The sequence below is a fragment of the Lotus japonicus genome, chromosome 2 (genome assembly GCF_012489685.1).
Source record: "Lotus japonicus ecotype B-129 chromosome 2, LjGifu_v1.2".
NCBI lineage: Eukaryota > Viridiplantae > Streptophyta > Magnoliopsida > Fabales > Fabaceae > Lotus > Lotus japonicus.
In genome coordinates, this window is record NC_080042.1 from 1,569,131 (window position 1) to 1,594,668 (window position 25,538).

The following is a 25,538-nucleotide window of genomic DNA, read 5'->3' on the forward strand; positions in this document are numbered from 1 at the left end:
CCATAACAGAAAATAGCATAGTCAAGTTACACACAACTTGAAAGCAAGTGACATAGTCAAGTTACACACAACTTGAAAGCATTAACATACTCGAGTAACACAAACTAACACAAAATAACAGTAATAAGGTTCTGCCCAGAACAAGATAACATAACACTTTGGCAGCAGCCTAACAAAAAAATCTTATTATGCATTGTTGCTTTGCTTAACATCATCCTAAAACAACAAGCTTCTGCTTCTTCCCAGGCCTTCCAGTTCCCTGAGAACCACTTGCTACCCCTGGAGCATGAGTTGTTATTGAGCTGGCTGTCTGTGAGCACTGTGTCAGTATATATGGTGCTTGAACTGGCTGCTGAGGTTGAATTGGTTGATGATTTTGAACTGGTTGTGCAGCTTGGGAGGCTTCACCTTGAGGTTGTCTCCTTCTACTTGCCCTTGGAGGTCTCCTTCTAGTTGGAGCAGCTTCATGTGCATTGGTATCAACAGAAACGCCATTTCCTTCACTAGCAGCTCCAATCCCACTTGCTCTTGTAGTTCTCTTTGTAGTAGTCACCCCTGGTTGTTGTGCACCAGTTTCAACAGCAGCATCATTCCCTTGTTGATTAGCTCCACTCCCACTTGCTCTTCTAGTTCTCCTTCTAGTAGTCAACAATTGTTCTTGTTCACCAGTTTCAACAGCACCATCATTTCTTGCTTGAGCAGATCCACTCCCACTTGCCCTTTGTTCAGGATGAAGCATCTGGGAATTATCCTGAAAGGGAAACAACCTCAACCTAATCAGTAATGCATATGACAAAATATAATCAATTGTACTAAACAAAATTAATCATTATCTCACCTTGTTCCCTCCCACTGGTATAGCCCTGTCAGCAGCTTGCTTACCAGTACAAGTCCTTTTGTTATGCCCTGGTTCACCACACCTCCTACACTGAATTGTGGTATGGTACCTCCTCAGCCTATTGGGGTCTCTGGGCTCATCATTTGTTTTCCTCCTCTGCTTTTTGGGCCTCCCAGGTGCCCTTCTCATGAAAGGTGGATCAAGTGGAGGATATCGACTAATAGGCCACAACTTGGGCCCATTAGATGGCAGGATAATGTGATCATAAGTAGCCAAGAAGTTTTGTTTGCTACAAATGTGAGTGTAAACATCATTCACATGTGAAAGGTAATAAACATTTTTTTTTAAATCAAATGAAACAAGTGGAGGATAGTGTTGAAATAATACCTATAACAAGGGTGAACATATTCTTCAGGTGCCACATGGTTGTGCCACATACAAGTTATTGCATGGCAGCATGGAATTCCACTTAGGTCCCATCTCCTACAAGAACAAGTCTTTGTAGCTAAATTCACAGAATGCTTGTCTGTTTGACTCCTACTAACCTCAAACAAAGTGTAACCACCATCTCCATTCCACATAGGTATCCAGTTATCAGCCTTCTGCTTGTTCACCTCTAGCTTTTGTTGGATCATAGGGAAAATTGCATCCCTGTACTTTAACATCAGTTCTCTTTGCTTCACTATCCTGTTAGTGATATAATATTTGAGGCCTTCAATTAGAGTAATAATTGGCTTATCTCTCCATTCTAATATTGCCCTATTGAAGGCCTCACACATATTATTCACCTGCAGATCGCACACTGTATTAGTACTAAAAGCTGACCTACTCCACATCTTGGCTGGTACCTCCATCATATCCTTCCATGCTTCCTCATTTAATGTCTTCATATGATCCATAGCCCTTTCAAACTCTGGACCAGTACTTGCTCTAGCCGCTGCCCAAAGTGCTCCTTTCATTTCTTGACCGGGGTATTTTTTCCTCCAATTCCCATATAAATGCTTTACACAAAGTCTATGCTCCACATTTGGATCCAGCTCTTGTAAAGTGGGTACCAATCCCTGTTAATAACATGAATGTGATGGAGATGCCAGTTAGTTGATAAAAAATGAAAGACCATATAAAAGACAAAAAAATGATAATTAGAGTGTGGTACCTTTTGTTGATCAGAAATAAAAGCCCAGGCATTTGGACTCACACTACTCAAGTCATCAACTAGCAGGTGCACAAACCAAGCCCATGAATCCTTTGTCTCTGCCTCTACAACTGCAAATGCTATGGGAATCATTTGATTATTCCCATCCTTCCCAACAGCTGCCAATAACTGCCCACCATATAATCCCTTTAAAAAGCACCCATCCAAGCCTATTAAGGGTCTACAACAGGTTGCAAAGGCTCTCTTACAGGCAGCAAAACAAATGTAAATTCTCTCAAACACTGGATTACCAGCTCCCACAACACTCTTGATCTTGACTGTACTACCTGGATTGCTTCTTAGGAGTTCTTCACCAAAACTCCTAAGATGTCTATACTGCTCAAGCACTGCTCCTTGTATCATCTCTAATGCAGTTACTTTAGCTCTGTAAGCTTGAAATCTAGACAACACAACCCCCCACCTTATCTTTGCCTCCTCTACCAAAGCACCTACCTTCAAGGAAGGTGTGTGTCTTAGCATAGACACAAACTTCTTTGCTATCCACTTGGTCTTAGCTTGCCTATTCTTGCTGGTCCTTACACATGTATGCTCATCATATAATGTGACAATCTGAAAGTATGTGTTCTGCTTGTACTTAGATGCCCTAAGATAGAATACACATTCCTCAGTACATTTAACTACAACCCTTTTTGGATCATTTTTTTCCAAATAAACATTCTTCTTATTCTGCAAGGCATAATCCTTCACTGCATTCTTAAGAAGAGCAGCAGAACTAAATATCTGACCTACCTCAAACCTGACTTCAGAATCATCTTCCTTTTGCTTGAACTTAGGAAACTTGGGTCTCTCCTCAGTATCTGAATCACTTCCAGGTGGAGTATCTAGGTCTGAAGAGTCTCCATACTCATCTTCAAAACTATCATAGTTGGTAGAATTGGGGTTTTGTGAACCAAGCAAACTAGTTACAGCTTCAACATCTCCAGTTGGCAAAACAGTAGTCCACTCCCATCTCTCATCAAAGTCTGAGTCATCAAGGCTCACATCATTAGATTCTTCTTCCCCACTCAATGCTTCATAATCATCATCCAAGCTGTCATCATCTGATATGTGCTCCCCAGTCAGGCTAACAATATTTTGTTGTACCCCCTGTTCACTCACAACCTCAGACACAGTCCTCTGTTCACTCACACCCCCATGCACCACAACCTCCTCTCTCACACCCTCAGGCAGCACTCTCTTTTCACTCACACCCTCGTGCACCACACTCTCTTCACTCACAACTTCAGACACCGCCCTTACCTCACTCACCCCCCTTGCAAGACTGTCAATCTCAGCCTCTGCCTCCCTTGCTACACTCACAAAAGCAGACTCTGTTTCAGAGTCAATGTCCTCCACAAATATCTGTGTCCCTTTCTGCAATTCACCAGTTTGTACTCCAGTTTCTTCCAAGTGCTCAACATAAAACTCAACTTCAGAGAAACCCTTGACATCACTCAGAAATTGATGAACATCTCCATCATCCCTAAGTGGTCTGCGGCCATCAAACAACCCTAAAGTAGGAGCCCTATACCACAAACACTTATATGAAGCATACCCTAAATGTGCTGTCACTATCTTGTCTACTTCTATTGAATTTATTTGATCTGGATCCCAACCTGGCAATATTTCAGACTCCCCTTCAACATACGCACATGTAGGCTCAAACACAAAATGACCTTTATGCCAAATAATCAATGTCAATTTACTCACAACAGTAGGCCTGCAACCAACACAGTTAAGATTTCAACAACCCCCATTAAATTCCATTCAATTTACAATGAATGTACACTACCTAAAAGTAAACATTGAACAAAAAATAAGAGGAAAAAAGGGCAGAAATGTTGGTACCTAAATCGGAAATGGTTTGGAATATCGTCGGCTCCAAACAACTGCCACCCTTCGAGGACGGGCTCCTTTCCTTCTCCCTCGACAGGTTCTTGAACGACAGGCTCTTTTCCCTTCCCCTCACGTGTGCTTTGTTCACCGACAGGCTCCTTTCCCTTGTCGTTGCCTCGTCGTTGTCGCCCTCTACCTCCACGCCTGGGACCACCAGCCATTGAAGGGAATCTCAACGAAGAACCGTGCGATTGAGCAGTTTGGGCGAAGAGATCAATGGACTTTAGAGATTGAGGGGAAAAATGGAGGAGGGAAATCGCACAAAGAGGGTTTCTAATTTTGGTGAAGGCTTATGAAGTCTGATTTGGGGATTTAGGTTTAGCATATTTTCATTTATATTTATTTTTCGTGTTTTTCTTTTAAAAAATAGGGGTGGTATGCAAGGGGGGGTGTGAAAAGGAAGCCAGGTCAGCATCTGCCGTTAGCTTTCAGACGGCAAACTAACGGAAGGATCGAATCTGCACATTTTGAAACATGAGGGAGCGAATCTGCTCCTTTTAAACATGGGGGAGGAACTTCGCACAACGGTGAAACATGAGGGAGGAAAACTGCAATTAAGCCATTTCAGAAATAAATGGATGCAAAAACCCAGGATTTGCCCTAGTCATGCAACACTAAGTATCCCAAATAGAATAAGAATGAAAGTAATTTTTTTTTTTTCAAAACCCTAAAAAAAAACTTTTGGCGGAAGGCCTCTTTTTGCGTTTTTAAGAATCGATCTCACAGCGTAGCTGTCACAGATGAATTGGAAATTTTTTTCTACCCCAAAAGCATATATAATATGTTCAATTCCGAGTTTTGGAACAAAAGATATGGCCGTTTGAAGTTACAGCCTAATTATCCTTCAAAAATCACCAATCCTTACCTTCACCAACAAATCCAGTACCTGCGTCAGAGATCGAACTTGTTAAGACTACTACTAATAATACTAATACTACTAATGCTAATACTAACTCTATTGAACCTTTGGCAAGGACGATAATCCCCGGCAACGGCGCCAAATTTGATCGAGGTCGTACCCGATACAAATAATTAATTTATAAAACTGTAGTAATTAGGAAGTGACTCCTAGGTCGTTTCCCAAGGATTATCGTTCGGCACAGATTCAATATTAAGAACCCTAAACGCACACACACTAGGGGGGGGGGGTTGTGATTCAGTTCAAAAGATTAGCAGAAAGTAAACAAAGATTAATATGATAAGTAAAGACGGACGAATCCCTTTGTTCAGTATATCGCTGCTCAATCACGGGTATCTAAAGATCAATTCTTGTTATTAGTTTCCTAGTTCGTGAGAATTAATTAACTATGCGATAACTAATTCACAGATTCCTAAACTAAGCGATTAAGAATCCTTTACGCCCTAATATGAACTAAGCGAACATACATCATCTTCTAATTCGTGAACCTAAGGAATTAAGCAAACCCTAGCCAGAAGTAGAGATGAAGAAAACTAATCATGCGAAGTCTATTAAGCACTATACCTCAAGAGCGCGATATACTTTGCAAAGGAATTCGTTCGAAAGGAATTAGCCTTCCATGGATTGGGCGAATTCAACAATTATATTGGAGAAGAGAATAGGGATTAAAAGCATAAAACCCTAGCAGAGCTCTAATATAACTGAAATTCGAAATTATATTAAATAACAGCAGAAGGCAAAAGGTTCTTGTTTCTCTCAGCACAAACCCTTAAATAGGAGCTGAGATCACAAATCCTAATCAAAATCAAAATCAAATCCTAAAAGATATCAAAATCAAATCCTAACAAATCCTAAAGATAGAGTTTTAAAATAACAACCTAAATAAGTTTGAATCTGAAAGATATCAAACTTAATTTATTCCGAAATTAAATCCTAATATTTCCTAAAATACAATCTTCACTCCAGCACAATCAAATCTTCATTCCGCAAATCTCCAAAATGCCCTTGATGTCAAATAAAACCTGAAAATAAGAATAAACGTAATTAGACCAAATAATAGAAATCTCTGTCAAGCAAGGTCAATTAATTACGAATAATCATTAATAATGACAAATTAAGGCTATATAAAATGGGTAAAATATTGCTCATCAACGTTTTAGCGAATAAAGTGTTTTTGTACAAAACTTGAATCGAGTCAAAACTCATCCATTCGGGGAAAGCCTTCCATTCGTGCCTAAATGTTGTACTCTGAAGCTTCTTGAGCTTTGTCGAACATTAGTTAGGATTGTTTCGACTGTATCGACTCGTTTTGATTCATTATTGCTTTGTTTGCTCAAAGGTTCAATTGTGGAAACTTTGGGGTTGACTGAACAAGCTTGTGAGGGAGACCTGCACCGCGAGACTGGAACAACTCGAGGTTAGGGCAACTTACTTACTAGCTATTTGTATTGTAGGCGTCGATAACTTCGACTTGAATATTGCTTGATATTGAGGATTGCATTGCATATTGTTTATCGCTTTGAATTGGAAAATGTTTTCTGGAGGCTTCGGCCGAGTGAACTTATATGAGACGTGTGTCTCCGTTTTCTGAGAGGCTTCGGCCGTTTACTGGTTTCCGTCTTATGATTTCCGTACTGAATTATTGTTATATTGATATTGTTATTGAACTGAGCTATATGCCACTATTTTTGTTGAGTTTATGATGTTTTGCATATGCTCTATTGAATTGTACTGATTTGAGATAGTACTTGATTATATGATTTCGGAGTGTGGGGAAAACGTGACGTTATGCCAAGCTAATGACGAGGTTTGGGAAATGTTAGGCAGGCTCTAACTTGAGGTGTGTAAGATCCAAGTTTTTAAGCTTATGCTAAGTGAATAAAATCTTATTCACGATTAGGGTTGATGTATTGTGAAGGGAAACCTGAACAAGAGTTTATTTAATGAAATAAATGTATGATGGAGAAAGTTCAGGAAAAGTCTGAGGATCGTATTGAAGTCGATAAAAGGTATAGCACGATCGATATACGCTTAAACCTAGGTCAGAAACCCTAGTAAATAGCTAGTTTACGCTTATAGGCACGATGGAAATTAATTACAAAAATCTTCAGAGAAATGTTAGAACTTCTCTTATTACATATATAACAATCGTTTCGAGGCGAAACTCTAGGATCTACGAACGTCCGATTCCAATCATCGGAAGTTTGCCGAAACCAAAACCCTGGTATTTCAAAACCCTAGAATTACCCGACAATGAAGAATTTTTCTATTCGGAGCTTCAGATGAAGATTCCACACGCGTACACCCATTTCTCTTGATGATTCCAATCTTTCTTCAGAAGGAAGTTTTCTATTCCGACATCCGATGCAAAAAGTAACTTATCGGGTAAAATAGTTTTTACACCGACTTTGCATTAGTTACCTAAAATACAAGGAAACCTCTGTTGAGTTTTGATATTATGTCGCCAAAACCTATCTTAGAATTCATGGAGAATGAAGCCGGAAAAATCAGATTCGCGAAACTTTCATTTTACCGCGTTTTTCCAACCTCTATATATAGCAAGAAAGATGAGAAAAATCACAAAATCTTACCCATTTTCTTCCAAGAGGCCGCGAGTTTGCATAGAGGAGGAGGAGAAGAGATTTTGTTCATTCCTTGCTTGATCATCGATTAATCAGTTGCTACTTCAAGGTTTCGAGGTATAGTCGCTAATCCTTACCTCTGATCGCTTTTTCCATAGCTTTTCTCTATGTCTTTCTGTGCTCATAGTTTTGAGGTTTTTGCAAAACTATCCTGAATGCTTCATTTTTTATTCTAAACATCTTCCTTACGTGCCCAAGAGCACTTCTGCCGGATTAGTTTTTCCGTTATGTCGCCGGATTTCCGCCGAAATCAATTTCTGCTTAAAATACCCATTTTTAAGCAAAGTCTCAACCTTTGGGCTGAAAACTATCGCCTTAGCTTAGTGCTAGTAGGATTAGTTGTCATAAACGTCGTTGGTGACGTCCCCATCCAATTTACTTTTCGAAATTTCAGTTTTGAATTTCTGAGTTAAAATATTGACCAAAATACCCCTGTGACAGTTTTTGATCCGATAACTTTTCCGAGTTTAGAATACCCTTAGTTACGACTAATGATAACCTAGGAACCAAGTTTGATCGAAGAAAAATCGAGCCACCTAATTAACCATAGTGGCCGAGCACCCTAAGGGGGGAGGGGGAAAATTCCTTTTTCGAAAACTTGTCCTTTCGCGCTAGATTATCGTACCTCGGAGTATATACTACTTCGTGTAACCCTAGTAAGTATTGATAGCTTAGTTTCCGATAGATTCTGATAGTATTTCTGTGGTTTTGCTCTAAAGGTGATTTTGAGGAATTCCCAGAGGAGCAAGGCTTTGATTGTGAAGAAGTGTTAGAAGATCATCCTGGAGAATCTTCAGGTGAGGGCTACTCACTGAATCTCTAGTTAATGCTTAGGGTCGATGCTTTCGACATTGATTTACTGTTTATGCACTTGTTTGTGGTTGATTGGAAAAATGTTTTCTGAGGCTTCGGCTGACAATGTAGATGATTCATCTACTGACTGTTTTTGAGATTGACTTACATGCTATGTGCTATGTGGGTAATTTAGGATGTGTGGTGCATGCTTCATATGCTAAGTGCTACGTGTTTATTCTGAGATGTATTGATATATGACATGTTTGTTGATTGTGATGATTTAACTATGCTTTTCACTGATATCTGAGATTCTGAGTGGTGAGAATAGCGGGCAGGTCATGCCGATTTTATTTTGAGAGTTTCGAGAAAGTTTGATAGGACGAATGAGATTCGGGCCTTGTTATGGTGTTTCATGGATCGAGACATTCTCTAGTGTCATTTGGGGATTAGGAGATCCCGAGAACTTATAAGATTTTGTGATAAGACTAAAAGGATATTATTTTGTAAAGAAAACTCATAAGACATTAAACAACCTCTAAATCTTCAAATAATGATAACAAACTCGAAAGGAAGCTTAGGATGCAAATCTTAGTTTTTGGAAAACGAGAAGTGTCGTCGGATCCAAGTGTTGAGGAGATTGAGAAGTTTTGAGTATGTTGATACTCTTGTGCTCTGGGAGCAGTTGTGTTGTTGGGCTATCCTGGGGATAAGTCCGGGAAACAGGTAGTTTCCGAGTATGTGATACTCTTTGCTCGTGGAGCAGTTTGACCATCGGATTGAGATGAGTCGGATGATTTGGAGATCATCATGAGTTATGTGTTGTTGTGAAGAAGTGTCTTTTGTCGCAGAATCGACTGTTACCTTAGGATAAGCTTTTAGAGACTTTAATTTACCTAGAACACGTGGCGACGTGTCGAGTGAGGACGGAGACGTTGTTTGACTAATCATCCTGCATTCATGCAACATTAATGAGGTATTAACACGAGACGTACTTTGGACCTCGGTGGATTCCAAAATGGTCATAAGACCCAGATTTCCGCGAAAGAGCGTTTGTAGACGACTCTTAGTAGCAGACCGAAATGGCAGACCTTCGGGTTTACTACTGATCTGGCTACCGTTGTTGTTGGTGTAAGAGGCACGCGGGCCGAAATGGTCCCACCGTGGCTGGTGTTAGGGCTGATCCGTTTGATGTCCATCCCTTCCGGAATGCATGTAGTTAACTGGGTTAACCGTCATTTGCATATCATGCAACATGCATACTAATTTAGTTGTCGAATGTGATTGTTAATTGTTAATCCTATTTGGAACATGCTAATTGTTATTATTGCTGTTATGTTCATTATGGAATATGTAACCCTAGGATTCTATCCCTAGTTATAAGCCTAAGTGGCTATATCTTATCTGTACCTATTGGGTTTATTATCTACGTAATTCTTTGGAGTTGACCCTCGCGTCTTCTGTGTGTGTTTTGGCGGACAACGCCCTTTGTCAGATGTCCTTAGCGGACTGGTTCACAATGGTCCACCCTTCGGGGGGGGACTAGATACGAGATGATTGACCAGGATGACCCCGGCGCGTGGGTGGTAGACCCCGCTAGCCATCGCGCGACGTACTCCGGGAGGATCATGGAGGATAGGGTAGATAGGGAAGGACGCTTGATGGAAGGAGTGCTGAGGAGGAGCACTGTCAGCTTCAACTTGCCGCCAGGAGTGCACTGCGGACCAGGATTAGGAGCACCACCGCCACCGTCGTCTTCGGATAATGAGGACCCCTCCGAGGAGGAGCCTGTGGGAGTGCATTCATCGGAGTCCAGCACACCCACCGTTGCGATCATCGATGATCATGGTTCGGGCCCAAAGCCCGTTAGTCCAGCACCGGAGCGCATTGCGGTTGCGAGGGGAGGTCGGGTAGTGTTTGTAGACTTGGTCGTTCTGGATTCAGATTCAGACGACGATAATGCTAGCATGTAGGTTTTAGTGCTGGTGTGAGCTCCTCGAGATAGGATTAGAGTAGGAGTAGAGTCTTAGCTCTGAACATCATTTGTTTCTTTGGGGACAGGGTAGTTCCGCCTATAGCTTTTTGTGTGGTTTCTTTACGGAAATCACAGACAGTTGGTTGGACATAGGAGGTCTTTTCTGGCCGATGGGCCAGCTTATTCTCAGTTTTGAGGGATGGTGTTGCGGACACTTCACCTTTATATTTGGTTTGTACATATTGCCTACGGGCGCTACTCTTCTTATTACCCGTCACTGGAGGTTTACTCGTGACGAGGCTAGCTACTTACAGCGGGGGCTGTTGTATATATTGTATATTAGTTCTGTTGTTTTCGCATTTGGGTTTTATTTAATTCAGTCTTGTCTATACTATTATCGAAAAAAAAATATTCACGTTTTTCTGCATTAAGTTTATTTTTGGTTACTAAAGTGACGCCACCAAAATCGAGGTGTTACAAGGTCTAAGCCATTGCCATTTTAGGATCGAGACCTTCTCGGGAATTATTTGGGTTCATTGGGATCTTTCAACTTATAGAGTTTTGAAACAAACGAAACCAGAACTTGATTTGTAAATGAAATTCATAATACACTAATCAAAGATAGAACACTTTTAAATAATGATGATAACCTCTTGGAAAAGACTTAGGATGTGAAAATGGTTTGGAGAACGGGAAGGGTCGACAATCTAAGTGTGAGGAAAACCTTGAGTGCGATAACACCTTTTGCTCCTTTAGCGGTTTATCTAGCCATCCAAAGGATGAGCCAGAGATGATTAGAAAGTCCCCAAGTGCGAGTGCACCATCTTTGCTCATTGAGCAGCCTTTCGGCCATCGAGCTGATGAGCTTGAGTAAATTGAAAAGTCACTGAGTGCGAGCAGCATTCTCCTTGTTCGTTGAACAGCCCCTTTGGCCATCGAGCTGGTGAGCCAAAGTAACTTGAAAAGTCACTGAGTGCCAGATGCATTCTTTTGCTCGTTGAGCAGTTTGGTTGGCCATCGAGACGGTGAGCCAAAGTGACTAGGAAAGTTACCAAGTGCGACTAGCACTTCCTTGTTTACCTTAGGGTATTGTAGAGACAATGTACTCTAGCTAGACACGCGTACCTTGGTGAGGACGTTTCTTTGTTTGGCTAACCATATTGCATCCATGCATACATTTCTTGGAAAGTGTGCTGCTTTCCGAAGGACGATCTCAGATCGGACTTCACAGGAGCGTGCTGCTTCACAGGAGCGAGATGCTTCATAAAAGCGAGGTGCTTTAGCGGAGCTAGATGGTTGGCTTGTCCCATCCATCGAGATGGTGACATTTTATCCGGATCATCTTTTGAGCTTGACATTGCATTGGCACGCCATGCACCTAACAATATTTGTTGATGTGTTGAAGATCCAATTGTCATTTGTGATTTGATGTTGATAAATATGCTATGTATATACCTTAGGGTAGGCAATACATAAGTTATATGTATATATACAACATATATATATACCCCCTTATTCTTCACATGTTGTTTGTATTATCTATTATATTCTGTGAGTTGACCCTAGCGCCTTGGCTTTGTGTTCATGTTTGTGTTTGGGCGGTCGGCCTGCTGCCAGACGTTCAACAGTTGATTCGTGATGGTTCGTCGTTCGGGGAGGACCCGGAGCGAAATGACTACTACTGAGCCTTCGACGTGGACCCAGACTTCTTGCAGGGTCGGATGAGGGTCGATGTTAGGGGTGTAGTATATGGGGTTTCGTTGTCATAGCTCTGATTTTCATTTCTTATTTTGGGGCAGGGTAGGTCCCCGACTATTAGCTTTTTGTGTGGTTCTCTTCCATGAGGATCACAGGGAGTTTGTCGGACGTAGGAGGTCCTTTGGAGGCCGTTTTGGGCTGACTTACTTTCTTGGAGGACTGTATTTATAAAGGTTATGACTCTGACTACGGGTCGCACCTATTTGCCTGCGGGCACCACTTTCAGTTACTTTCCGTCACTTGAGGACACTCGTGACGATGTTTTTAGTTACAGCGAGGACTGTACTTCTATCGTATGTTAGTCGCTGTTAAACGCGATTGGGTTGAGTCCTTATTTCGACAAGTCTTTTTATTTAAACAAAACGAAAAAAAATATACCTGCTTTTCCGCTTTATTTTATTTTTGGTTACTAAAGTGACGTCACCGAAATCGGGGTGTTACATTGTGGTATCAGAGCTTGTCGAGTCTTTCGGGAGTCTTTGGGGAATAGGTCTTCTGTGCTAGGTTGTGTGACTCTGCAAAGAGTAAAAATTGATTGTCTGCCAAGCGATTTTTCGCTTAGAATTGATTGAAGTTATTGCTTAATCATATTGTATAGTTATGGAAAAGCTATCTTATGATTAGTACTAACTGTTGGTTTAACTAAACCGAACGATGATAACCTTCTAACCATTCTTTCTCATTCCAGTATAATACGCTTCATTACTCTCGTAGCGTGTGCAACACACCTAACTTACTTATACTGTTTGAGCTTTGACCTTATAGTTATTACACCTACTAAGAATTTATTTGACTGCTGCTCGTGTTTTAAGTATGGAAGTTACACGAGGTTTGGAATAACACGCTAAGCCTAGGAAGTAGTCTTGCACCGATGCGTTTAAAAGGAAGCTAGAAGCTAAAGAGTGAATCTTAGAGAGATTCCTTATGAGTAGTATATGTGTTATGTTGAGGGTGTGTAGTTCCGTAGCGGAATCATTTAAGGATTTAATATCAGAATATTTGTAACTACTGGATGATAGGGACTCATTGACCTTTCCAGTGAGTTTTTCTAAATTTCCACCTTCGATGTATTAGGCCTGATCAACTTAATATTGAGGGGGTGATATTCGGAATCACAGCTGGCTATGGACTTTGATAGAAGGGTTGGTAAGATTAACTTGATTTGATCGAAGATTAGTTGAGTTTGGGAGAAAAATTTGTGTTAAGTATTTGTTTTCCTTACGAAGGAGTTGTAGTTTTAAGAGATGAATATTCTTTTAGGAAATGTTGAAGAGTTACAGAGCATCAGGGATCCAAACTTGGAAAAGGTTTAGGTTTTAAGTCTATGAATTCTTGTCTAAAAGTGCGTAGGACTCGAAGTTGTCAGAATTTGATTGAGAGATTAGGAAGTTGATTGACGAGATGGTGATCAAGTTACAGAAAGGAAAATGTTAGTATTAAGATGAATACTTGAGGTTTTCATATTTGGACAAGTTGCTTAAAGTCTAAGAGTGAATGGAACTTTGTTATGGATTTTGATGATGCATATTAGGGTTAACAAATGAATTTTACTAAGTTGAATGAGAATCCTAGGGCTAAGGTTGACCTAGTGAGCTGAGATTCATGTACGCTTAAGAGATTTAGTGGTGTTAACGGTTACGATAACAGTTAAATCCCAGAAGGTTGGAGGATCGGATGATAAAATGACTAGTTAAGTCCCTTGAGGTATAGTTATGATTTGATCTTCTAGGGGATGAGTCCTTATTTGTGCGAAGGTTAGGGATTTTAGTCAGTGTAAATTGGTTTGAGTGAGGAAAGTTTTGAGGAAGGAGATGACAATAATGGATTGTTAGATATTAAGAGGATGATTAGCTTATGAGTTGTTGATGAATTTATGTTAAAGGGAATGAGTCTTGTGATGCACAAGGTATTAAGACTCAGGTCGAGTTTTAATTTGAATGGTGACTAAGTAGAAGATTGATTTCATGGTGCGAGTGATGATAGTTACGAAGTTGGAAGTGACGTTAATGGACTATTAGATTCCAACGCAATATTTCGCCTAGGAGTTATCAAGCGATCGAGTTGAGTTTTGGGTCATGAGTGAAGATCACGAGGACAGGTTCAACATTCACTTTGAAAAGGCAGAGATGTACCGAGTTTAAGAAGAATTTCGGACGACTGAAGGTAAAGAAGCAAGTGGTTAAGATTGTGCGACTGCACGGAGTGCCAACTAGTATTATTTCAAACGAAGACCCGACGCAAGTGGTCGGGCCGGACAACATAGAGCTGAAAGATGATATGTCTGTTGAGACGCCGTCGGTCAGCATTGGGACTAGAAGGGTGAAACGATCGAGGGGAAAGCCGAGTGCTTTAGTGAAAGTTATTTGGAACAAAGACACGGACGGTGCTACATGGGAGCTTAAGGAAAAGATCAAGGAACATTATCTGGAACTTTTTACTGAACTATAAGTTTCGAGGTCGAAACTTTCTTTTTGGAGGGTAGTAATGTGAGACCCAAGTTTTTAAGCTTAGAATAAATTAATTAAATTCATATTCACGATTAGGTTTCGATGTATCGTGACGGAAACCTGAACAAGTGTTTACCAAATGGACTAAATTTATGAAGGAGAAAGTTCAGGAAAAGACTAAGAATAGTATTAAAGTCGATATAAGTTATAACGCGAGTCTTATTCGCTTACGCCTAGGGCAAGAGCGTTAGTAAACGATTAATTTACCCTTAAAGCACTATAGGAACTAATTCCAAAAATCTTCAGAGGAATGTTAGAATTTCTCTTAATCCTTTCCATGACAAGCGTTTCGATACGAAAGCCTGAGATATACGAACGTCCGATTCCAATTCTCGGAGGTTTGCCGAAACTAAATCCTTGATAGCTCCAGAAACTTAAAATAAACCGTCGATGAAGACTTTTTCTATTCGGAGCTTCAAACGAAGATTCCACACGCGTACACCTATTTCTTTCGAGGTTCCTAATCTTTCTTCAGAAAGAAGTTTTCTCTTCTGACATCAACGGCAAAAAGTAGTTTTTCGGGTAAAATAGATTTACACCGACTTTGGATCGTTTGTCTTAATTCCAAGAAACCTATTCTGAGTTTTGAAATTCTGTCGCCAGAACCTATCTTAGAATTCACAGAGGAAGGCACAGGAAAAATCGGAATCGCGAAATTTTCATTTTTCCGCATTTTCCCTCACCTATAAATAGGTGAGAAAACAAAAATCCAAACCCATAACCCCATAGTTGGCCGCGAGCTTGGAGGAGAGAAAGGGAGGAGAGCTTTTCGCCGATTCTTGCCTGATCGTTGCACCGTTCGTTGCTACGTGTAGACCTCGAGGTATAAATGCTATTCCTTACTTCTGATCGTCAATTCTGTCGCTTTTCTCTATGTCTTTCTGTGCTCAAAGTTTTGAGCTTTTTGTAAAACTGTCCAAATAACTTGATTTCTCTGTCTAAACTTATTCCCTGCATGCCCAAGAGCATGTTTAGCAGATTACATTTTGCCGAATCTCGCCGAATTGCCGCCGAGTTTCAATTCTGCTCGAAAAACCCATTTTTGACCAAAGCTTCGTCCTTTAGACTTAAAACTCTCGACTGAGCTTAGTGTCAGTAGGATTAGTTGTTATAAATGTCATTAGGAACACGCTCATCAAATTTATTTCTCAAAATTCCGACTTTGAGTTTTCAGGCTAAAAACACTGACCAAAATACCCCTGTTAGTTTTCGACCCGATAATTTTTCTGAGAGTTTCCCTGGCCTAGATATCGCCTAAGAATACCTAGGAATTAAATTAGATCGAAGAAAAAGTTCGGGAAACCCTATTTTGATAGTGGCCGAAACTTATTTGCTATTGTACCGTGTCCAAAAATAATTTTTGGGTCTGTATGACCTGAGTTATAGCGTAGCTCTCTCCGTTGTCGAAATTTTGGCTTTGGTTTCGTGTCATTCCGAGTTCTGTAACTCGAGTTATGCACGTTTTAGAGAATAAAGTGTTTTTGTACAAAACTTGAATCGAGTCAAAACTCATCCATTCGGGGAAAGCCTTCCATTCGTGCCTAAATGTTGTACTCTGAAGCTTCTTGAGCTTTGTCGAACATTAGTTAGGATTGTTTCGACTGTATCGACTCGTTTTGATTCATTATTGCTTTGTTTGCTCAAAGGTTCAATTGTGGAAACTTTGGGGTTGACTGAACAAGCTTGTGAGGGAGACCTGCACCGCGAGACTGGAACAACTCGAGGTTAGGGCAACTTACTTACTAGCTATTTGTATTGTAGGCGTCGATAACTTCGACTTGAATATTGCTTGATATTGAGGATTGCATTGCATATTGTTTATCGCTTTGAATTGGAAAATGTTTTCTGGAGGCTTCGGCCGAGTGAACTTATATGAGACGTGTGTCTCCGTTTTCTGAGAGGCTTCGGCCGTTTACTGGTTTCCGTCTTATGATTTCCGTACTGAATTATTGTTATATTGATATTGTTATTGAACTGAGCTATATGCCAATATTTTTGTTGAGTTTATGATGTTTTGCATATGCTCTATTGAATTGTACTGATTTGAGATAGTACTTGATTATATGATTTCGGAGTGTGGGGAAAACGTGACGTTATTGTAAGATCAAGTTTTGATCTAGTAGTACAACTCTAGGTTTTGATGATTACAAGTTAACCTTTTGATATGAACAATTGTGGTACTCTAACGTGTTTTTCTGAGTGTGCTATTTACAGGCTCTGCCCTCTATTCAATCTCACCCAAATCAGAAGCACTGTGCTTAAAGAGTGTCCCAAGCAACGCTTTCGCATTGACCATGTTCAATCTGAACAGTGGAAAAGCTTCAGAAGTTCTGAAGCTACACAAACTCTGATGTGGACTCAGTCACTAGAAGCTCTGAAGATCTAGATGTTCTGACAACCAAGAAACACTGAAGGTTCAGATGTTCTGATGGTGTAGAAGACTCTGAAGATGCAGAAGCTGAATAGTGGAAACTCTGAAGTCCAGAAGCAAGAAACTCTGAAGACCATGTATTTCCCTCTGAGTTCAGAATCAGAAGATACAATGGTCAGAGGATCTGTGCTTTCCCTCTGACTCTGATCAACCGGCTTCACAAGTTCCAACATGAAGCACTCCCCTGATCAGAAGTCTCCTAGGTTTAAAGGTCAAGTCGCTATCCAAGTACAAAAGCAACTGTACCTTCATGACGACCTACCTAACAGTCTCAGACACAGCAGAAGCTGGAATTTCCAGAACTGCCCTCCAACGGTAGCATTTCCCATGCAACGTTCAACCCTAATCCTTGGAGTATATAAGAGGCTGAAGACTGAAAGAAGCGGCTAGAAGCATTCACACACGCGCAAGATATATTCAAATCCTTCTAAGCTTTCTTTCATCTGAAATTCATTGTGTTTACTATTAGCTTTTTAGAAGCAAATCTCTTGTAAACATTTCTTTGATAAACAGTTTGTTTAGTTCCTTTAGGAGATCAAGTTTGATCGGATCCTAGAGAAGACTAAGAGAGTGAATCTTAGTGTGAGCTAAGTCAGTGTAATTGTTAGTCACTTGTAGGTTTCAAGTGCAGTTGTAACTCTTACCTGATTAGTGGATTGCCTTCATTCTAAAAAGAAGAAATCACCTTAACGGGTGGACTGGAGTAGCTTGAGTGATTTATCAAGTGAACCAGGATAAAATCCTTGTGTGCTTTTCTATCTCTTATCTTTAGCACTTAAGTTCTCGAAAGATTTGTCAAAATCCTTAAGGTGGAAGCTTTATCTTGAAAACGTTATTCAAACCCCCCCCCCTTTCTACCATTTTTCATACCTTCAATTGGTATCAGAGCGCAAGTTCTGATTACCACACCTAACAGTGTTCAGTGATCCGGGCCGGTGTGAAAAACAATGGCTACCACCACCAGTGAAACTCAAAGAGATGGTTACAATGCAAAGCCTCCCATGTTCGACGGTCAAAGGTTCGAATATTGGAAAGATAGACTGGAAAGCTTCTTTCTGGGTTTCGATGCAGATCTCTGGGATATTATTGGGGATGGCTACGAGCGTCCAGTTGATGCAGATGACAAGAAGATCCCAAGGTCAGAAATGACTGTAGATCAAAAGAAGTTGTACTCACAACATCACAAAGCAAGAGCAATTCTTCTAAGTGCTATTTCTTATGAAGAATACCAGAAGATTACAGATCGTGAGTTTGCAAAAGGCATTTTTGAATCTCTGAAGATGTCTCATGAAGGAAACAAGAAAGTCAAAGAATCAAAGGCATTGTCTTTGATCCAAAAGTATGAATCCTTCATCATGGAGCCAAATGAGTCCATTGAAGGAGTGTTCTCCAGATTTCAGTTGCTTGTAGCTGGCATACGACCTCTCAACAAGAGCTACACAACAAAAGATCATGTCATAAGGGTCATCAGGTGTCTTCCTGAAAGTTGGATGCCTTTAGTGACTTCAATAGAGCTCACGAGAGATGTTGAGAATATGAGTTTAGAAGAACTCATCAGCATCTTGAAATGCCATGAGCTGAAGCGTTCTGAGATGCAAGATCTGAGGAAAAAGTCCATAGCCTTGAAATCTAAATCTGAAAAGGCTAAGGCTGAGAAGTCAAAAGCTCTTCAAGCTGAAGAAGAAGAATCTAAAGAAGCATCAGAAGATTCTGATGAAGATGAGCTGACTCTGATCTCCAAGAGACTCAACCGCATCTGGAAGCACAGGCAGAGCAAGTACAAAGGCTCTGGAAAGGCAAAAGGAAAGTCTGAATCCTCAGGCCAGAAGAAGTCCTCAATTAAGGAAGTCACATGCTTTGAGTGCAAAGAATCAGGGCACTACAAAAGTGACTGTCCAAAGTTGAAGAAGGATAAGAAGCCAAAGAAGCACTTCAAGACAAAGAAAAGTCTGATGGTGACATTTGATGAATCAGAGTCAGAGGATGTTGACTCTGACGGTGAAGTCCAAGGACTCATGGCTATTGTCAAAGACAAAGGAGCAGAGTCAAAGGAAGCAGTTGACTCTGACTCAGAATCAGAAGGAGATCCTAACTCAGACGATGAAAATGAGGTATTCGCTTCTTTCTCTACCTCTGAACTGAAACATGCCTTGTCTGATATCATGGACAAGTATAACTCTTTATTATCTAAGCATAAGAAGTTGAAAAAGAATTTATTTGCTGCTTCTCAGACTCCTTCTGAACATGAGAAAATTATTTCTGATTTGAAAAATGATAATCATGCTTTGATCAATTCTAACTCTGTGCTTAAGAACCAGATTGCTAAGTTAGAAGAAATAGTTGCTTGTGATGCCTCTGATTGTAGAAATGAATCTAAGTATGAAAAGTCTTTTCAAAGATTCCTGGCTAAAAGCGTAGATAGAAGCTTAATGGCTTCAATGATCTATGGCGTAAGCAGAAATGGAATGCATGGCATTGGCTATTCTAAACCAATTAGAAATGAACCCTCTGTGTCTAAAGCTAAATCTTTGTATGAATGCTTTGTTCCCTCTGGTACCATATTGCCTGACCCCTTACCTGCTAAAGTTGCTAAAACTCCTCTTAAAAAGGGATCTTTCTCTATGTCTAAATATCATGCAAATATTCCTTTAAAATATCATGTTGAGACACCCAAGGTGATCAGAACCTCTGGGGTAACTAACAAGAAAGGACCCAGAAAGTGGGTACCTAAGGACAAGATTATCTATGTTGCAGATATCCTTGATAGCTCCACTGAAACACCAATCATGGTATCTGGACAGTGGATGCTCGCGTCACATGACGGGAGAAAGGCGTATGTTCCAAGAGCTAAAACTTAAGCCTGGAGGCGAAGTTGGCTTTGGAGGAAATGAAAAGGGTAAAATTGTTGGTACTGGTACTATTTGTGTAGATAGTAGTCCATGCATTGATAATGTGTTATTGGTAGACGGCTTAACTCATAACTTATTGTCTATAAGTCAATTAGCTGACAAGGGTTATGATGTTATATTCAATCAAAAGTCCTGCCGGGCTGTAAGTCAGATCGATGGCTCTGTTCTGTTTAACAGCAAGAGGAAGAACAACATTTATAAGATCAGATTATCTGAGTTGGAGGCTCAGAATGTGAAGTGCCTTCTTTCTGTTAATGAAGAGCAGTGGGTATGGCATAGACGGTTAGGGCATGCCAGTATGAGAAAGATTTCTCAGCTGAGCAAGCTAAACCTTGTCAGGGGCTTACCCAATCTGAAGTTCGCTTCAGACGCTCTTTGTGAAGCATGTCAGAAAGGAAAATTCACTAAAGTCCCTTTCAAGGCAAAGAATGTTGTCTCAACCTCAAGGCCGTTGGAACTTCTGCATATCGACCTTTTTGGACCAGTGAAAACTGAGTCTATAGGTGGCAAGAGATATGGGATGGTTATCGTTGATGACTATAGCCGCTGGACATGGGTAAAGTTTCTAACCCGCAAGGATGAGTCTCATGCTGTGTTCTCTACCTTCATAGCCCAAGTGCAAAACGAGAAGGCTTGTAGGATTGTGCGTGTCAGAAGTGACCATGGTGGAGAGTTTGAGAATGACAAGTTTGAGAGTCTGTTTGATTCCTATGGAATTGCACACGATTTCTCTTGTCCCAGAACTCCTCAACAAAATGGTGTTGTTGAGAGGAAGAACAGAACTCTTCAGGAGATGGCTAGAACCATGCTCCAAGAAACTGGCATGGCTAAGCACTTTTGGGCAGAGGCAGTAAATACAGCATGTTACATTCAGAACAGAATCTCTGTGAGACCAATTCTGAATAAGACTCCCTATGAATTGTGGAAGAACATAAAAAACAACATTTCTTATTTTCATCATTTTGGCTGTGTTTGTTATGTTCTCAATACTAAGGATAGATTGCATAAATTTGATGCTAAGTCTTCTAAGTGTCTATTACTGGGTTATTCTGAAAGATCTAAGGGTTTTAGATTTTATAATACTGATGCTAAGACTATTGAAGAGTCTATCCATGTTAGATTTGACGATAAGCTTGACTCTGACCAGTCAAAGCTAGTTGAAAAGTTTGCAGATATGAGCATAAATGTTTCTGACAAAGGCAAAGCTCCAGAGGAAGCTGAGCCAGAGGAAGATGAACCAGAAGAAGAAGCTGGCCCCTCTGATTCACAAACTCTGAAGAAGAGCAGAATCACTACAGCTCATCCTAAGGAATTGATTCTGGGCAACAAAGACGAACCAGTCAGAACCAGATCAGCCTTCAGACCCTCTGAAGAGACCTTGCTTAGTCTGAAAGGATTGGTGTCCTTAATTGAACCTAAGTCCATAGATGAAGCTCTTCAGGACAAGGATTGGATTCTGGCCATGGAAGAAGAACTGAATCAATTCTCCAAGAACGATGTTTGGAGCTTAGTGAAGAAGCCTGAGAGTGTCCATGTAATTGGAACAAAATGGGTGTTCAGAAACAAGTTGAATGAGAAAGGAGATGTAGTCAGAAACAAGGCAAGGCTAGTTGCTCAAGGCTACAGTCAGCAGGAAGGAATAGACTACACAGAAACATTTGCTCCAGTAGCAAAACTAGAAGCAATCAGACTGTTGATCTCCTTCTCAGTAAACCACAACATAGTTCTTCATCAGATGGATGTGAAGAGTGCCTTCCTAAATGGTTATATTTCAGAGGAAGTTTATGTTCATCAACCCCCAGGTTTTGAAGATGAGAAGAAGCCAGATCATGTGTTCAAACTGAAGAAATCACTCTATGGTCTGAAGCAAGCTCCCAGAGCATGGTATGAGAGACTCAGCTCATTCCTTCTGGAAAATGAGTTTGTAAGGGGTAAAGTAGATACAACTCTCTTTTGCAAAACTTATAAGGATGATATCTTAATTGTGCAAATCTATGTTGATGATATTATATTTGGTTCTGCTAATCAATCTCTATGCAAAGAATTTTCTGAGATGATGCAGGCTGAATTTGAGATGAGTATGATGGGAGAACTAAAGTACTTTCTGGGAATACAAGTTGATCAAACACCAGAAGGAACATATATCCATCAGAGCAAGTACACTAAAGAACTTCTGAAGAAGTTCAATATGCTGGAATCTACAGTGGCTAAGACTCCAATGCATCCAACATGCATTCTGGAGAAAGAAGATACTAGTGGTAAAGTATGTCAGAAGCTCTATCGTGGTATGATAGGATCTCTTCTATACTTAACTGCATCTAGGCCAGATATATTATTTAGTGTTCATTTATGTGCTCGTTTCCAATCAGATCCAAGGGAAACCCACTTAACTGCTGTTAAGAGGATCCTAAGGTATCTGAAAGGCACCACTAACCTTGGCTTGATGTATAAGAAAACATCAGAGTATAAGCTTTCAGGTTACTGTGATGCTGATTATGCTGGAGATAGAACCGAGAGAAAAAGTACTTCTGGAAATTGTCAATTTCTAGGAAGCAATCTAGTCTCATGGGCAAGCAAGAGACAATCAACCATTGCACTATCAACTGCAGAGGCAGAATATATCTCAGCAGCAATATGCAGCACTCAGATGCTCTGGATGAAACATCAGCTGGAGGATTATCAGATCCTTGAGAGCAATATCCCAATCTATTGTGATAACACTGCTGCAATCTCATTGAGTAAGAATCCTATCCTGCATTCAAGGGCTAAGCATATTGAGGTAAAGTATCACTTTATTAGAGATTATGTACAGAAGGGCGTACTTCTTCTGAAGTTTGTTGATACTGACCATCAATGGGCAGATATCTTTACAAAGCCCTTAGCAGAGGATAGATTTAATTTTATTCTGAAAAATCTGAACATGGATTTTTGTCCAGAGTGAAGATGGATCAGAACCTCTGACTATGATACTTCTTGATCAGAAGATGTCTAGTCCAGAAGGTAACTCAATCAGAGTGTGCGTACCCATTGGTACTGACTCTGAAGCTGAGACAGCAACACGTGTGTCAGTATTTCTGATGCATAGTTCCTTGTGCCCGTGTGACAGTCTGTCATGATGCGTGTAGATGTGCTTCTCTCCTGTGTGTGATATGTGCATTTACTGTTACTATCTATCTTTAATTTTCAACCGTTGATTTTAAATTGCTTTTTGAATCAACAACGGTTATTTGTCAAAACCCACTATACACACACGATCTCCTTCACTTTCGGTATTTACTCTCTCTCTCTTCTGCAATTTCAAAACCGCTTACCCTCGATTTCTCTCTCGCTCTCTCTTCATCTTTCGACCTTCATCTTCTACCTAAACCTTCAACCGCTCCAAAAATGGTGAGTCAAACCAGAAGAGCTACTGCAGATGCAACCCAGTTCCCTCATATGGTAGTTGGTCAAGCTACAGGTCAAAGGGGTCCTGAGAATCCGAATCAAGATCAAGGTCAAGCTCAAGAGCAGATTATTCCGATTGCAGAACGGGGCTGTGCCGTTCACTGCGTATATGCTCCTGAGGAACTTCAAGTACTGGCAGAATGGAGATTCGACCTCGACAATATTGCTACAAATGGGTATGATCTTCGTCCTGAAGTCCAAGTTCAAGGCTGGGAAAATTACTTCAACAGGCTTCGAGGACCGGTGTAGGACAAACTAATCAAGGAATTCTGGAAGCACGCCGACTGCGATGATACTCAGGTGGTATCTCACATTCTTGGAAGGAAAATTATCATTACAGAGTAATCCTTCATAAATCTGCTGGGTCCAGCAACTGCTCGTGGGTATCGATTTCAACTGACAGAATCGAAGCTGAAACCCAGCACCAAGGATACAATCAACAAGGCCCTGTACACCAATTACAAACCGGGCAAGACTAATTATAAAGTGATGGATCTTAATCCCAAGCTCAGATTCTGGCACAAGATTCTGCTGAACTGCATCAACCAAAGACCAAAGGGCAGTTCCCCAGATTATATCAACTTCTGCCAGAAGGCGATGTTGTTCCTCATCCAAGACAAGAAGAAGATCTGCCTCCCCTACTTCTTGTTCTCTTATCTGAAGGAATGTATCCGGAAGTCAAGGACTACTGCCTCCATCAAATCAGCAATCAAGTATATCCCTTTTGGGAGATTGCTGTCTGATCTCTTCATTGAGAGTGGCCTCATTCAAGATCTGGTCAATGCTGGATGCGTAGAGGATTTGACCACCATTGTCAGTGATGTCTTTACTGCAAATTCTCTGAAGAAGATGGGTCTAGTAAAAAAGAAGATTGCTCCTGCCCATGAAGACACATCTTCTGAAATCAGAAAAAGAAGAGTCCCTCTGAATGACTTTCCCTTGTGGACCCAGGCAGACAACCCTGAAGCAATCAGGTGTTTCATTGATGATCTGAGGAGTCAAGGCTTTGAGATTGATGTTGATGAATTCTTCAGAATGCTGCCTCCTGCACCAGAGCTTGATTCTCCTCTCAAGAAGAAGGTCCAGAGGAAAATGATCCTAGAAGAATCCTCTGAGGAATCAGATGTCCCTCTGACCAAAGGGAAGAAGGCCGGTCAATCCAAGAGAAAACATGATGAAACCAGCAAGCCTGATGATGGTGACGATGGTGATAATGAGGATGGTCCTCATTCTCCTGAGAAGCAGAAGAAGAAGGTCAGAATAGTGATGAAGCCTACCAGGGTGGAACCAGCTACTGAAGTGATCAGAAGGATTGAAACTCCTGCCAGAGTGACTAGATCATCAGCACAATCAAGTAAGTCTGCAGTTGCTTCTGATGATGATTTGAATGTATTTGATGCACTTCCTATCTCTGCCTTGCTCAAACAATCTTCAAATCCACTCACTCCCATTCCTGAGTCCCAACCAGCTGCACAAACCACCTCTCCACCACATTCCCCAAGGTCTTCATTTTTTCAACCTTCTCCCAATGAAGCACCTCTCTGGAATATGCTTCAGAATCAACCCACCGGACCCTCTGATCCAACCTCACCCATCACCATCCAGTATAACCCATTAACTTCTGAACCCATCATCCATGAACAACCAGAGCCCAACCAAACAGAACCTGGACCCAGAACCTCTGATCACTCTGTCCCAAGAGCGTCAGAACGTCTGGCTCCCCGAACCACTGATACAGACTCTTCCACAGCCTATACACCTGTATCCTTCCCAACCAATGTTGCTGACTCTTCTCCTTCCAACAACTCTGAATCCCTTCAAAAATTCATGGAAGTTAGAAAAGAAAAGGTGTCTACCTTAGAAGAGTATTATCTCACTTGTCCAAGCCCTAGGAGATATCCTGGCCCTAGACCTGAACGTCTAGTAGACCCAGATGAACCTATCTTGGCCAATCCTTTACATGAGGCAGACCCTTTGGCTCAACAAGCTCACCCTGCCCCTGACCAACAAGAGCCAGTTCAACCAGAACCTGAACCAGAACAATCTGTGTCTAACCATTCCTCAGTTAGATCACCCCATCCTCTGGTTGAAACTTCAGAACCTCACCTTGGAACCTCTGAACCAAATGCTCAAATGTTTAACATTGGCTCTCCACAAGGTGCCTCTGAAGCTCACAGCAGCAATCACCCAGCCTCTCCTGAAACCAACCTCTCTATAATTCCTTACACTCAC

General features: G+C 40.9%; 1 protein-coding gene across 1 annotated transcript; it reads right to left on the reverse strand.

The window, feature by feature from the left end:
• Window positions 1-4,501, reverse strand: LOC130737377 (uncharacterized). The gene is made up of 5 exons (XM_057589123.1): window positions 3,882-4,501; window positions 1,995-3,753; window positions 1,226-1,899; window positions 839-1,127; window positions 1-751 (listed from the first exon to the last, which is right to left on the reverse strand). The coding sequence occupies exons 1-5, from the start codon at window positions 4,088-4,090 to the stop codon at window positions 212-214; spliced, it is 3,471 nt and encodes a 1,156-aa protein (XP_057445106.1). The 5' UTR covers window positions 4,091-4,501; the 3' UTR covers window positions 1-211.
• Between the last annotated feature and the right edge of the window lie 21,037 nt (window positions 4,502-25,538).

Bases quoted from the DNA above. Each gene is read 5' to 3' on its own strand.
- LOC130737377 (XM_057589123.1), bottom strand. From the start codon at position 4,090: ATGGCTGGTGGTCCCAGGCGTGGAGGTAGAGGGCGACAACGACGAGGC. The intron at 1,900-1,994 runs GTACCACACTCT...TGTTATTAACAG, and splicing joins TTATTTCTGATCAACAAAAG to GGATTGGTACCCACTTTACA. The intron at 1,128-1,225 runs GTATTATTTCAA...TCACATTTGTAG, and splicing joins TATGTTCACCCTTGTTATAG to CAAACAAAACTTCTTGGCTA.